This window comes from Chelonia mydas, chromosome 3, assembly GCF_015237465.2.
Source record: "Chelonia mydas isolate rCheMyd1 chromosome 3, rCheMyd1.pri.v2, whole genome shotgun sequence".
Lineage (NCBI taxonomy): Eukaryota > Metazoa > Chordata > Testudines > Cheloniidae > Chelonia > Chelonia mydas.
Window position 1 is genome coordinate 137,736,333 of NC_057851.1, and position 13,562 is coordinate 137,749,894.

At 42.3% G+C, this 13,562-nt stretch overlaps 1 protein-coding gene across 22 annotated transcripts in view; it reads left to right on the forward strand.

Moving 5' to 3' along the window:
- The window catches only part of CNST (consortin, connexin sorting protein), a 110,878-nt gene that overhangs the window by 68,160 nt on the left and 29,156 nt on the right, over window positions 1-13,562 (forward strand). For all 22 annotated transcript variants that reach the window (XM_037895361.2, XM_037895362.2, XM_043543377.1 and 19 more), the window contains 2 exons: window positions 3,947-3,968; window positions 4,157-4,253. In XM_037895361.2, the coding sequence (XP_037751289.1) occupies window positions 3,947-3,968; window positions 4,157-4,253 (119 nt within the window). The remainder of the gene's footprint in view (window positions 1-3,946; window positions 3,969-4,156; window positions 4,254-13,562) is intronic.

Genomic DNA, 13,562 nt, shown 5'->3' on the forward strand with positions numbered 1-13,562 from the left:
ACTGAGGGATGGCAATCCTCAAATAAAGTGTGATATGATGTAGTGTTTGCTAATAAAGTTACTATTCAAGATGAAACAAAACAGCAGAGGAAAACTGTGTACTATAGAGATACCGGATTCTACCGTCTGATGTAGTTATCTGATCATGTTCTGGCAAGACACAAACACAAATAATTCAAACATAAAAATCATCAATGAGGAGCTTTTAAAAGTTTAAAGTTCAAAGTCTGGTGCCTGCAGTACTAGAAGGCTGATGAAGCATGCTAGTGACTTGCACTTTAACCATAGCATAATTCTTGCCATGGCTTGCATTTAGCAAGTCATTCAGAAAAGATTACAGTAATATCAATCAGTGCCTAACAGTTGGGTCCCTTAAAGCCAAGGTGTTTAGGCATGAGAGTTAAGTAGTTTCTTTCTATACAGCAGAGGAGCTGCTCTCATATTTTTGAGTTTCTCTAGTGCCATTGGGAAGGAATGCACTACAGGGACTCTCTTTACTTGAAGCAATTATATTAATAATAAATAATAGCGCTTAGCTCCTTTATTTATTTTATTTGTTTGTTTGTTTATCGTAGTGTCATAGAAATGTAGGCTCAAAGGGACATTGAGAAGCCATCAAGTCCAGCCCTCTGACTATACCTAACAAGTGTTTGTCCAACCTGTTTATAAAAACCTCCAGTGAGGATTCCACAACCTCCCTTGGAAGCCTTATTCCAGTTTTTCACCACTCTTATAGTTAGAAAGTTTTTCCTAGTATCCAATATAAATCTCCCTTGCTGCAGATTAAGGCCGTTACTTCTTGTCCTACCTTCAGTGGACGTGGAGAACAATTGATCACAGTCCTCGTTGTAGTTTGATTACGGTTTTGAGTATGGTCTTTCAACCAGTTATGCACCCACATTATAGTAATTTCAGGTGGACTACATTTCCCTAGTTTGCTTATGTGAGGATGTCATGCAGGACTGTGTCAGAAGCCTTACTAATATATTTATATAACATTATAAGATAACAAGAAGCACCATGGCCTGAAGGTCAACAGACTTGGGACTGTTCTGGACTGGAGGGAGCCATTTCTGAAGGAAAGAGGCTTTCACAGTATACCTGGACAAAAAGTCCCCTTTCTATTATGTTGAGGCTATGTCTACACTACCGCGGGATCGATGCGGCTCTGATCAATTCACTGGGGGTCGATTTAGTGGGTCTAGTGAAGATCCGCTAAATCAACGGCAGATCGCTCTCCAGTGGACTCCAGTACTCCACCGGGAACAAGAGGAGTAAGGTAAGTCAATGGGAGAGCGTCTCCTGTCGACCCAGCGTGGTGTAGACACCGCAGTAACTCAATCTAAGCTACGTCTACTCCAACTACGTTATTCATGTAGCTCAGATCGACTTAGAATATCAAGGTTGGAAGGGACCTCAGGAGGTCATCTAGTCCAATCCCCTGCTCAGAGCAGGACCAATCCCCAATTTTTGCCCCCGACCCGTAAGTGGCCCCCTCAAGGATTGAACTCACAACCCTGGGTTTAGCAGGCCAATTCTCAAGCCACTGAGCTATCCCTCCCCCACACTTCACCACAGTAGGGTAGACATAGCCTGAGAGTGCTACAACGCAGGCAGCTGCATGGATCTCAACTGTGATAGTGTGGCACAGAGAGAGAGAAATAAACTCTCAAGCAGGTCCAAGGCCATTAAAGTGTTAGTATTAACCAACAAAGCACTGAAACTCCACCCAGAAACCCACAGGCAACCAGTGCAAATCCGGAAGGCGGCTGTTATATGACTGAAGTAGGATCCTCCGCTTAACAAGCAGCATTCTGCACTTGTCAGATGGACTTAAGGTAGAGCCCCAAATGGAGCATATTGCAGTAGTCTAGCCTTGAGGTGACAGTCATGAATCACTGCATTGAGATTTGCTTTGGTAGGAAAAGACTACAGTGTCCTGGGCAGTTGCAAAAGAGAGCCATCTTCGCTATCACTGAATGGTGATCATCCAGTAGTAACTGAAAATCTAACCAGATTCCAAGGTTGTAAAAATGACTGCACGTGGCAGAGAGATGTGCTTAATCAGAGGGACAGATACAGTTTTTGCCATATTTTCCATTTGCTTTCTCCAGCCTTCTACCATCCCTTCCATTCTTGCCTGGCAATAACTTCAGCCAGCTTGCTCTCATCCATGTGTCACTGAGGGAATAATTTGGCTTGCAGAACCTTTATCACAGGTGGTGATGCATAAAAGAAAACAGCTTGACTGTCAAAGCCTAGATTAGGTTGTCTGGCTGGCAGTCAGAAAAAAATAATTTCTTTACTTATCGTCTGAGCACATTTGATATGGAGCCATTGGAAAGCAGAAACCTGAAACCCTGCTAGGGCAACTGAGGCAACTTTTAGCCCTGTGGCTGCAGTAGCAGCTTGCTACTGGTCTCTGACTGTTAATGAAGGATTCCTTTGCCCAAGTGCCTGTCAGGTTCCCTAATATACAGCCTCATTACATGTAGTCTTGGGATAGGAGATTTGGCCCATATAGTTTGGATTTTGGCCAAACTATAGGCTTGGAATAGGAGATTTGGCCCGTATACTCAGCATCTAGCAGCATCTCTGTAGGCACAGAATAGTAGTCTTATTGTAAATAACTGTTTTCTCCTTTCAGAGTAGCAGCGGTGTTAGTCTGTATCTGCAAAAAGGAGTACTTGTGGCACCTTAGAGACTAACAAATTTATTTGAGCATAAGCGAAAGCAGCACAAGTACTGTTTTCTCCTTGAAATTTGTTCCATGTGTCCTCACTTTACTGACTAAAATTCAGATACATTACATCTACTATGTTCCCCTCCTCCACTAATTATGGAACTTGATCAAAATTAGTGACCATGTTTATTTGGCATAACTTGTTCTTTAAATATCCATGTTATCATTCCTGTTGTCAGTATTCTCTAGATGTTTATAGATTCTTTTAATAGTTGTTCCATGTTTTTTCTAGGGATTGAAGTTAGATTTACCTGGTGACAAAAATCAAAATCACTTTTCTGTTTTGTTTTTAAGATGGAGCGCTTTGAATATTTGAGCTATGTGTTTTTCTAATTGAGAGCATAGATGTGTGATTTTTTTTCCCAGTAATTTATTTTATAATCCAAATGCTCATACTAGACACTTTTTTTTTTTTAAGAGACTATTTTGGGCTGTTTCTGCTTTGCCTTTGCAAAAAAAAAGCTTGTATACCTTAAGGCGTATTGTCAAGTTACAATCTAAACACTTTTAAAAAAAAATGTGTTAAACATTGTTTCTGTTTGCCCTGAAACCTCTTGCCAAGTGTTGTGGTTTTATAATAATTTTTAAAACAAATTCTCTCTCCCTTATTGCTGTGTGACAGGACTGACTATACAGGATAAACCATGGAGCTAATTGTGTATCTAAAGCTGTAGAATACATAGCCTGATTTTCAGTGGTGCTGATCCAGCTGTGGGTCCCACTGATTTCAGAGGGAGTGACTGGTGCACAATTCTTCCAAAAATCTGAACTAGAATAAACTGGGGGAGAGGGGGAGTAATATTTTCTCCAAATCTCTTTCAGTTACAGCAGATGTTACTTTTAATGCTAGTTGGTAAAACATTTGCAGACAGAAGTATGATTTTTGAAGTTGTGTCCCTTTCAAAACACATTTACAAGAAGTTTAGAACATTTCTGATGTTTTTTATCCTTTTAAGTGCCTTCTCAATTACGTGCAGCAACGTCCATAATAATTGGCTTTCTAATGATGTTAACATATGGTACAGCTCTATACTTTAAACTATGCTAGTGCACTGATAGTGTTTCAGTGTTGGAAAAGTTCTGTGCTAATATTAGAGCACGGAAGGGACTAGTATGATTTGTGCAGTAGTTATTGTGACATTTGTTGTGAAGAATATTGTTACTGAAAGTGGTCATTTATTCTTCTTTTCTTTATTGCTGCAGGCCACTTGTATCCAAACACAAGGTAAGAATTTATGTTTTCCTTGATGCTGCTTTACCAATTGAAAATATAAGTAAGGGTATTCTTTAGTGTGCTTTGACATACTTTTTATAGAGTTGGTTTGGAAATTTTGTACCGAGTAGACTTCTCAAATAATTGCAGTGTTTGGATTTAAAATCAACAGTTACAGTAAGTGCTGTCCTGTTTTACAGCCAATAACTACTGAAAAGTCCTTGGGAGGCAATTGGTTTGGACAATTAATGGGATCAGAAGATTTAAAAGAAAGAGAGGCCGCTGCTTGTGATTCAGGTACATCTTGTATAGATTGTGTACATATTTTTAAATGTACTCCTGTTGATATTGTGCAGCTGTTGCACTTGGAGTTGCAGCACATAATAGGAGCAGAAAAGAGAGTGCACATCGTTTTTGCAAACTTTAATTTTTCACAGAATATTATAAAGTATTTGCACAGCATAAATAATGAATAGTTCTCGGTAGGGAATGGCCTTCATAATAATAATTACTTTAAAATAGCATTGTAAAATATTTTAATTTTTTTTGTGTTATATCAGTTCATATAACATACAAAAGGCTATTCTTAATAGGTACAAATGTCATACTAGTGCCAACCCAATGATCCTCCAATATATAAAATGCCTGGCTAGCAAGAGATTTTGTTATAAATATTCTAAGTTGTGGCCATTAAATATAATTAATTATTTAAAAGATCCATATTTTGGTCTGACATGTAATGTACCAATCCTGTATAAAGCTTCATTTTCCATACCAGCAAAGAAAAAATTAAGAAATGCATATTTGGGGGTCTGAAAGAAAGAAAATGCATCATTAATATTTGTTCAGGATGATAACTGGAAGTGTCTCTCATCTTTACTTCCCTTTTCTGCAGTGACACAGTAGTGCTCTGTTTGAGGATAGCCCATACAGTACAATTGCATGGGAATGGAGAAGGAAGATAATTTCTAAGCTATTTAACCCTAGTACATCTTTTCTCGCTATGAACAAAGATTTTTGCATGTTCCTGAGGCAGATGGTGAGAGTTAAAGTGGTCTAAAATTCAGTGCTTTTCTCTCTCCAGTGGCAACTGCCATCATCCAGGAGATTTGGCGGGGGGTCAGAAGCTAGGAGGTGATAGTGGCAGGGAACCACTGCTTCACTACACACTACAGGTCTCTTCTCCTTCCATTCCACAACTCTATCATTACCACCATCCCCACCCGCACATATAGTTATCTTTCTGTCTGGGTTCTTAGAGCACATCCACTACCGTGGCATCTAAGCTCATTCACAAGGCTGAAGAAAGTGCTGTCAGCTATCGTAATTTTATCATGAGTCTTGTAATGGTTGGTATATTTCTTACAACCCCAGTTCCTGGAATCAGGAGATTGCATGAGAATGTCCGATTGCCTTCTGTTTTTTAAGTAAGTTTGTGACTCCTATGGTTGCAGAGAAAAGCTTTAAATCATGAAGCGACTGCAGCCTGAAGGTTCAGAAACCCAAAAGAAACCAAAATTTATTACTTTTATTGCTGGTTGGAAAACAGAATTTCTGTTCCGCAGGAAATTCTGACATTTCTAAATTTACTTTTTTTTTTTTCAGAATCAGAACGAAAGGCAAAATTTCCTGCAGAACAGAAATTCTGAAAAATTTAATTTCAGACCCATCAAAATGTTTTCTTTTGATGTCAAAACTTTATAATGTACAATATAAAATATTTGTATATAAAAATTATAATATTATAAAATTCAAAACAAATGACATAATTGTCGAAACAATTTATTTAGACTTTCTTACCTCGTGAAATTTTGTGAAAATTGACATGTTCCCTCAAGATATTTACACTTTGACAAAACTGTGTTTCCACTGGAAAACTGTACCATCAAAAAAATTCCAGACAAGCTCTGATAGTTGTTTAAAAATCTCATGATTTTGGAGGGCCTGACTAATGATTTTTGAATGCTGAGGTGGCAATACCATGAAGAGTGTTTATGTAACTTCCTCCCCACCTCCCATGCTGGCATATGTCTTTGGGAAGCAGTGGATATGTGTCCTTGGCTCTCACACTGGCAGATCTCTTTAGGAGGAGAGTGGCTTTTAATAAAAGTCTATCTTAATCAGCTATTATTGCCTCCCACAATCCAGGCGTGTCAGCAGCAGGGGGCAGCATGTTCTTCTGCAGCCACAAAGAAGAGAATTATGGGTGGGTGAGGGAGGAAAGATAAAATTAATATAAATACATTTTCCAGAATAAAGACTATCACATTTTTTAAATAGCATGGAGAGACTTGGGAAACTAAAAAGCCAGTTTTGTCTCATCTGTTAGTTGGCTGTCTCCGGTCACTTGGCTTTTAGAGGCAAGAATGTGATTATAGTAGTAAGAAAGGAGAGGGAAACTTCCAAAGAATTTGAAGAGGGCCTTAGTGAGAGTATAAATAGCCAAATTAAGAGGCTATCTACAAGGGGAAATGGCCCAGAATAGCTATTGTAGAATGATGCCCCATGAGGACATTCGAGATTAAGTGGATTAAGCTATATTGTATGGAATTAGCATGTCCACATGGGAATCTATTGTGGAATAGCAATTCTATAATAGCTATTCTGAGCCATTTCCCAAGTAGACAAGCCATTAATTTGGTCATTTATAAACTCATTAAGGCTCTTTTCCAAAGTGGATTCAGGTAAACAGCCTAAGAGTGCCTTTATACTATTTGTACACTTACAGTAGCATGTAGAGTACATATACTGCATGGCTCTCCCCCCCCCGCGCCCCAGCATGGGCGTAAATAGCACTGTAGAGGGTGAGGCATGGATTAGGCAAGTAGAGTACACACACCAGAACCTCAGGGGTGTGTACCCTACAGTTTTCTATATGCCCAAGCAGTGCCTCCCCCATCTACACTGCTATTGTTAGCAGTGTATTGTCCGACTGCTGCAGCCTTTTCCCACTATGGGAAAAGCTCTGGCACGGGAGAGGCAGCTGGGAAACGCTCCAGCAGCAGGAAGTTGTTTAAGCCTTTCCCCACTGCCACCCCGCCTGCTGGAGCCTTTCACTGCCACATGTAGCTACCCACCATACCGTGAGTTTAGCCTGCTTTTCACTGCAGCTTGTAGCTATGTGTACCCTACTTGCCACTGCCTGTGTTCACAAGGCTTTAGTGTGGAATAAGTGTATCCACATGGGGAGAGAGTGCAGAAAGCTATTGTGCTTGAGTATCAGACCCTAGCTTATTTTGCAATAGCTTTTCCTTCTAGACAAGCCCAAAGACTCCACTTATCTACCATGTATAGAGTGGGGGATGGGGGCATGTGTGTGTTGTCTGTGTACATATATAAAACTGTAGGTATGTAATTTAGGTAAAATATATATAGTGTGATAGCATCCTTGAAAGAAAATGCCGCTTCTTCATTAATCTAAGTCACACTTGGCTGGATTCATCTAGTGCATGCGCAAAGGACTGCAATTTGTGCCTTTGAAGACAGCTGGCTCCAAAGGGGATTCGCCATTGTTCCCCCCTTGAGATTCTTCCTAGGAAAGCAGCTTTAAACTCCACCCAGGCCTCCATCAGAACCCAGCTGGCTGAGGATGGTGGGGGATGCGTAGACTCCCCTATTTTACAGCTTGTGCTGCTGTGTAACCCCTCCCTCTCATACAGTTTTGGCTGCCAGGGTCCTGGCGCTTGATTTCTGCCTGCTGAATGAATCAGGGCCTCTAAACCTGTGTATTGCTCTTAAAATAGTAGAGTTGGAGCACATACTGTATGTATTCATTTTTTCAGCACCGGTCTGAAAGTCTTAATACTTTCCTGTTGTAACTCAAGATGGCCAAAACCCTACATATTTGTCTTGTGTGAAAACTCTCTTGAATGAAATAATGAATAATGAATTTAGTAAAATATTTTACTAAATATTTATATATATATTTTACTAAAATATTTTAAAATATTTTACAAACTGTAAACTGCCCTAACCCTAACTCTGATCCTAACCCTATGGGCAGGTGGCGTATGTGTGCATTCGGTGCAAGGAGCTCCTGGCCCTCAGAGACCGTGTACAGGCTTTGGAGGCCAGGGTGGCTGAGCTGGAGGAGCTAAGGGAGACAGAGAGGTACATAGATGAGACTTTCTGAGATACAGTAGAACGGTCCCACTCCTGGTCTGAAAGTTTCTGTGCTGTTGAGGAGGATGAAAGTCTCAGGGAAGGAGAACATCCAACTGGAACGGAGGGAAACGATCCCATAGTTGGGACCCTCCTTCCAGATGATGATGTGGTATCCTCTCGCACTGAGGATACCTCTCCAGCAGGAGGGAACTCCAGTTATTAGGAAAAGACAGCTATTAGTAATGGGCAATTCGATCATGAGGACATAGATAGCTGGGTTTGCAATGACCAGGAGAACCACATGGTGACTTGCCTGTCTGGTGCAAAGATTTGCGGATCTCTCGAGCCATCTAGATAGACTTATGTGTATTGCTGGGAAGGAGCCGGTGGTCGTGGTACATGTACATACCAATGACATAGGGAAGGATAGGAGAGAGGTCCTGGAGGCCAAATTTAGGCGGCTAGGTAAGAGATTGAAGTCCAGGACCTCCATGGTAGCATTCTCTGAAATGCTTCCAGTTTCCACACGCAGGGCCAGTTACACAGGCAGAACTGCAGGGTCTCAATGTGTGGATGAGACGATGGTGTAGGGAGGAGGGGTTTAGATTTATTAGGAACTGGAGAAACTTTTGGGAAAGGGGGAGCCTATACAGGAAGGACGGGCTCCACCTAAATCAAAATGGAACCAGATTGCTGGCACTTAATATTAAAAAGGTCGTAGAGCAGTTTTTAAACTAAGGGCTGGGGGAAAGCTGACAGATGCAGAGGAGCATATGGTTCGGACATCCCTTAGGAGAGGATCTATAAATGGAGATTCCCTATGTCCTAATAAGGAGGGAGAGGATGGAAGATGATAAAATACAGGTAGGATCTGATGAGAAACAGTCAAATGAAAAAAAGTCCCATTCAATTACATCATGTAATGGCAGGCAGCTAAAAAGTGACAAGTTTTTAAAGTGCTTATATACCAATGCTAGAAGTCTAAATAATAAGGTGGGTGAATTAGAGTGCCTCATATTAAATGAGGATATAATAGGCATCACAGAAACTTGGTGGAATGAGGATAATCAATGGGACACAGTAATACCACGGTACAAAATATATTGGAAGGACAGAACAGGTTGTACTGGTGGGGGAGTGGCACTATATGTGAAAGAAAGCATAGAATCAAATGAAGTAAAAATCTTAAATGAACCAAACTGTACCATAAAAACATCTGAAGAAGTGGGTTTTTTACCCATGAAAGCTTATGCTTAAATAAATCTGTTAGTCTTTAAGGTGCCACCGGACTCCTTGTTGTTTTTGTGGATACAGACTAACACGGCTACCCCCTGATACTTGAAACTGTACCATAGAATCTCTATGGATAGTAATTTCATGCTTGAATAATAAGAATATAGCAGTAGGGATATATTACAGACCACCTGACCAGAATGGTAATAGTGACTGAGAAATTCTCAGGGAGATTAGAGAGGCTATTAAAATAAAAAACTCAGTAATAATAGGGGATTTCAGCTATCCACATATTGACTGGGTACATGTCACCTCAGGATGGGATGCAGAGATAAAGTTTCTTGACACCTTAAATGACTGCTTCTTGGAGCAGCTAGTCCTGGAACCCACAAGAGGAGAGGCAATTCTTGATTTAGTACTAAGTGAAGCACAGGTTCAGGTCCAAGAGGTGAATATAGTTGGACCGCTTGGTAATAGTGATCATAATATAATTAAATTTAACATCCCTGTGGTGAGGAAAACACCACAGTGGCCCAACACTGTAGCATTTAACTTCAGAAAGGGGAACTACACAAAAATGAGGAGGTTAGGTTAGTGAAACAGAAATTAAAAGATACAGCACCAAAAGTAAAATCCCTGCAAGCTGCATGGAAACTTTTTAAAGACACCATAATAGAGGCTCAACTTAAATGTAGACCCCCAATTAAAAAACATAGCAAGAGAACCAAAAGAGAGCCACTGTCACTAAACAACAAAGTAAAAGAAGAAATGAGAGGCAAAAAGGCATCCTTTAAAAAGTGGATGTTAAATCCTAGTGAGGAAAATAGAAAGGAGTATAAACTCTGGCAAATGAAGTATAAAAATATAATTAGGAAGGCCAAAAAAGAATTTGAAGAATAGCTAGCAAAAGACTCAAAAAGTGATAGCAAAAAAAAATTTAAGTACATCAGAAGCAGGAAGCCTGCTAAACAACCAATGGGGCACCGGATGATCGGGATGATAAAGGAGCACTCAAGGACAATAAGGCCCTTGAGGAGAAACTTGATGAATTTTTTGCATCAGTCTTCACGGTTGAGGATGAGAGGGAGATTCTTTTTAGGTGACAAAGCTGAGGAACTGTCCCGCATCCGGCCCTCCAGACATTTTAATCCAGCCCTTGAGCTCCCTCCGGGGGGTGGGGTCAAGGGCTTGTCACTGCTTCCAGAAGCCGCGTGGAGCAGGGCATGTCCCCCCTCCGGCTCCTATACATAGGGGCAGCCAGAGGGTTCCACACGCTGCCTCCGCCCCAAGTGCCCCCGCAGCTCCAGTTGGCTGGGAACTGCAGCCAATGGGAGCTGCAGGGGTGGTGCCTGCGGAAAGGGCAGCATGCAGAGCTGCCTGGCTGTGCCTTTGCGTAGGAGCCAGAGGGGGGACATGCCACTGCTTCTGGGAGCTGCTTGAGGTAAGCACCGCACAGAGCCTGTCCCAACCCCCTGCCTCAACCCTGATCCTCCCCTCCGAACCCCTCGGTCCCAGCCCGGAGCACCCTCCTGCATCCCAAACTCCTCATCCCCAGCCCTACCCCAGAGCCCACACTCGCAATTTCATGAGCATTCATGGCCCACCGTACAATTTCCATACCCAGATGTGGCCTTCGGGCCAACAAGTTTGCCCACCCCTGATATAGGGGCTTGTCTGCATGGCCCCACAGTTTGGGCTATAGGGGTGTAAACGGCAGCATGCACTAGTTGAAACAGGACACATTAATGTAAACAAGGTACTTTTTAGTTTGCACTTGCAGAGCCTACATGGAGCAGTTACAGAGCAACACGCTAGTATGTGCTGTAATTTACACACCCGTAATCTGAACTGCAGGGCCGGGTCAACATGCTCTAGTTTCATCAAGGTTTTACAAGGATCAGTGTGATGGGCTATATAGGCCCCACAGGGCTGCGGTCACTAAAGAGTTAATGAAGAGAGCAATGCCTCACTGCAGCTAAATGGCTGGTTTCTGACAGCTGGGATAAAAAGCTGCATCCCAGACAGAGCAGAGTGGGCACTGGAGAGGCTGAGAGCCACTGTGGAGGAGATTCACAGAACTGGATAGGAAGAAGCCAGCCAGCAAGACCACTTTCCTGGTAGAAGGATTCAGGGAGGGTTGCAAGACAGCAGATATCTGCAGAACACTGTAGGTAGGAAGCAGCCCTGGGGGGCAGCAGGAGACCTAAGCACACACTCCTTGATTGTCTATCAAGCCCTAGGGCTGGGACTCAGAGGAGAGGGAGGGTCTCCATCCCCGACACTGAAGGAGGGCAAAGACTGCTGACGCTCCAGATTGCGGCTGTCTGTCCTAACTCAGACTATTGAACTTTATTCACAGCTCTGTTTTGACTTCTTTTCGTCCCTTCTCTGACGAAGAAGGGAGAGGGAGAATTCAGACCCTGGGAGCAGCGAATGGAGGCCCCTCACAGGGCCACTAGGACCTTGGGTGAGACCCCTTACTGCCTCAAAAGGGGTGACTCAAACACCATAAAAAGAGGCCAAGCTCTATAGGCCACATGATCCCAAATGAAGGGAAACCGGGGCAAGACTATCGCTATCAAACACTCAACCACAAGGGGGTGCATTGAAGGGTCAGAGGCCCGACAACAGTCACCCATCATTGTGGTATCCAAGTACTCTGCTCTCTGGAAAACAAATTAAGGGCCAGGTTCTCAGCTGGTATAAATCGGTGTCGCTCAGTTGAAGTCAATGAAGCGATGACGATTTACAGCATCAAAGAGTCTGACCCTGACAGCGTCCACAGTAATAATGGACGGATGAGATGCAAACTCAATGTTTCTCATCTGATTTCAAGCACATCACATTGTGTGGTCCTCCTTGGGTACCACTGGGCGGGGGGAGAGGTTTCCCCTTCTCTTCCCCCCCTCCCCAACCCCAGGTGGAGCAGTTTTTGCTGCTGCTCCTCCAGCCTCCACCAAACACCAAATTGCCCTGTTCTGTTCATTTCCTCTGAAGCACCTGGCATTGGCCACTGTTGGAAGACAAGATACTGGGCTAGATGGACCATTGGTCTGACCCAGTATGGCCGTTCTTATGTCTAGTTTGTACCCTCGGCCCTTCCTCAAAATGCAGGAGAAACTACTCAACTCCCAGATTCTTGTAGGCCTTATTAGGTTAATCCCAAATGGAAAAAATCTGTGCAAGCCACCAGCTGGCAGGTGGCCACAGGATATCACTCTGGCAGGCTGTCTTGGACAAACAAAAGGAACAGGTTAAGACTGTGGCTTCCCAGGACCCACAAGAGAGTTTAATTTTCTCAGTGTGACTCACACCTGGAAAGGCACTTTTAAGTTCCATAATGTGCTTTTGGGAGTGGAAAATTTTCAGGTGACATTTTTTGCATCTCTCTAGCAGCAACATTATAAATTATTGCTCTCCTCATTAAATTACTGAAAAGCAGCCTTAATGGATTTTTGCGAATATCTTGAGTTGCCTTATGTTTACTGTTGGTGTGAGCCGCATCAGCTAAAAGGTATGTGAGTTGGCCAAACAAACATTTTTAAATGTTCCCAGGGAAGCTACAAAAAACTCCCCAAAATTTTACATGAACATTGAAGGCGATCATAAGATCTCACTTTCCTGGATCTCTGTTTATGCCTCATAATGCTAGAAGCATTTATTACTTTCTTATGAACAGAATACTATTTTTCTAGACTGAGTTTTTGCTTCCATACTTGAATTTAGATCTAATTTTTGTTTATTTTGGATGCCTCTGGTTTTGGGCATCCGACATGACACCTTAAAGGAGCCTGATTTTTAGAGAGCAGGTTCTCATCACTTCTGAAAATCAGCTGCCTTTAGGGTAACTTGAATTGGACGCGCTCTCTCTCACTCTCTCCAAAAAATGAGCCACTCAAAATCACTAGTCATGCTTGAAAATATAGGCCTTAATATTCATAAAAAGACTGACAGCATTGGACATTGAAGTCCTCCATCTCTAGTACAGTTACAGCATAGACACACAGTGCAGGCTTCCCCACACAGACATGTCTGTCTGTTTCAACCTGGACCGCAAGGGGGCATCTCGCATGGTAAAAAGGTTGATTTAATTTCCATGTCCATTTAATCTTTGGTGTTCCTATTTGCCAACAAAGGTGCCTGTTGTAACATGGTCATATCAACTGGGAAAAATTGACAGATGGTAACGAAATCCTGCTGCTGACAATCTGGGCTGTATTTGAACTTGTGACCTATACATGTATCCCATTACAAACCCCTCAGCTGTCT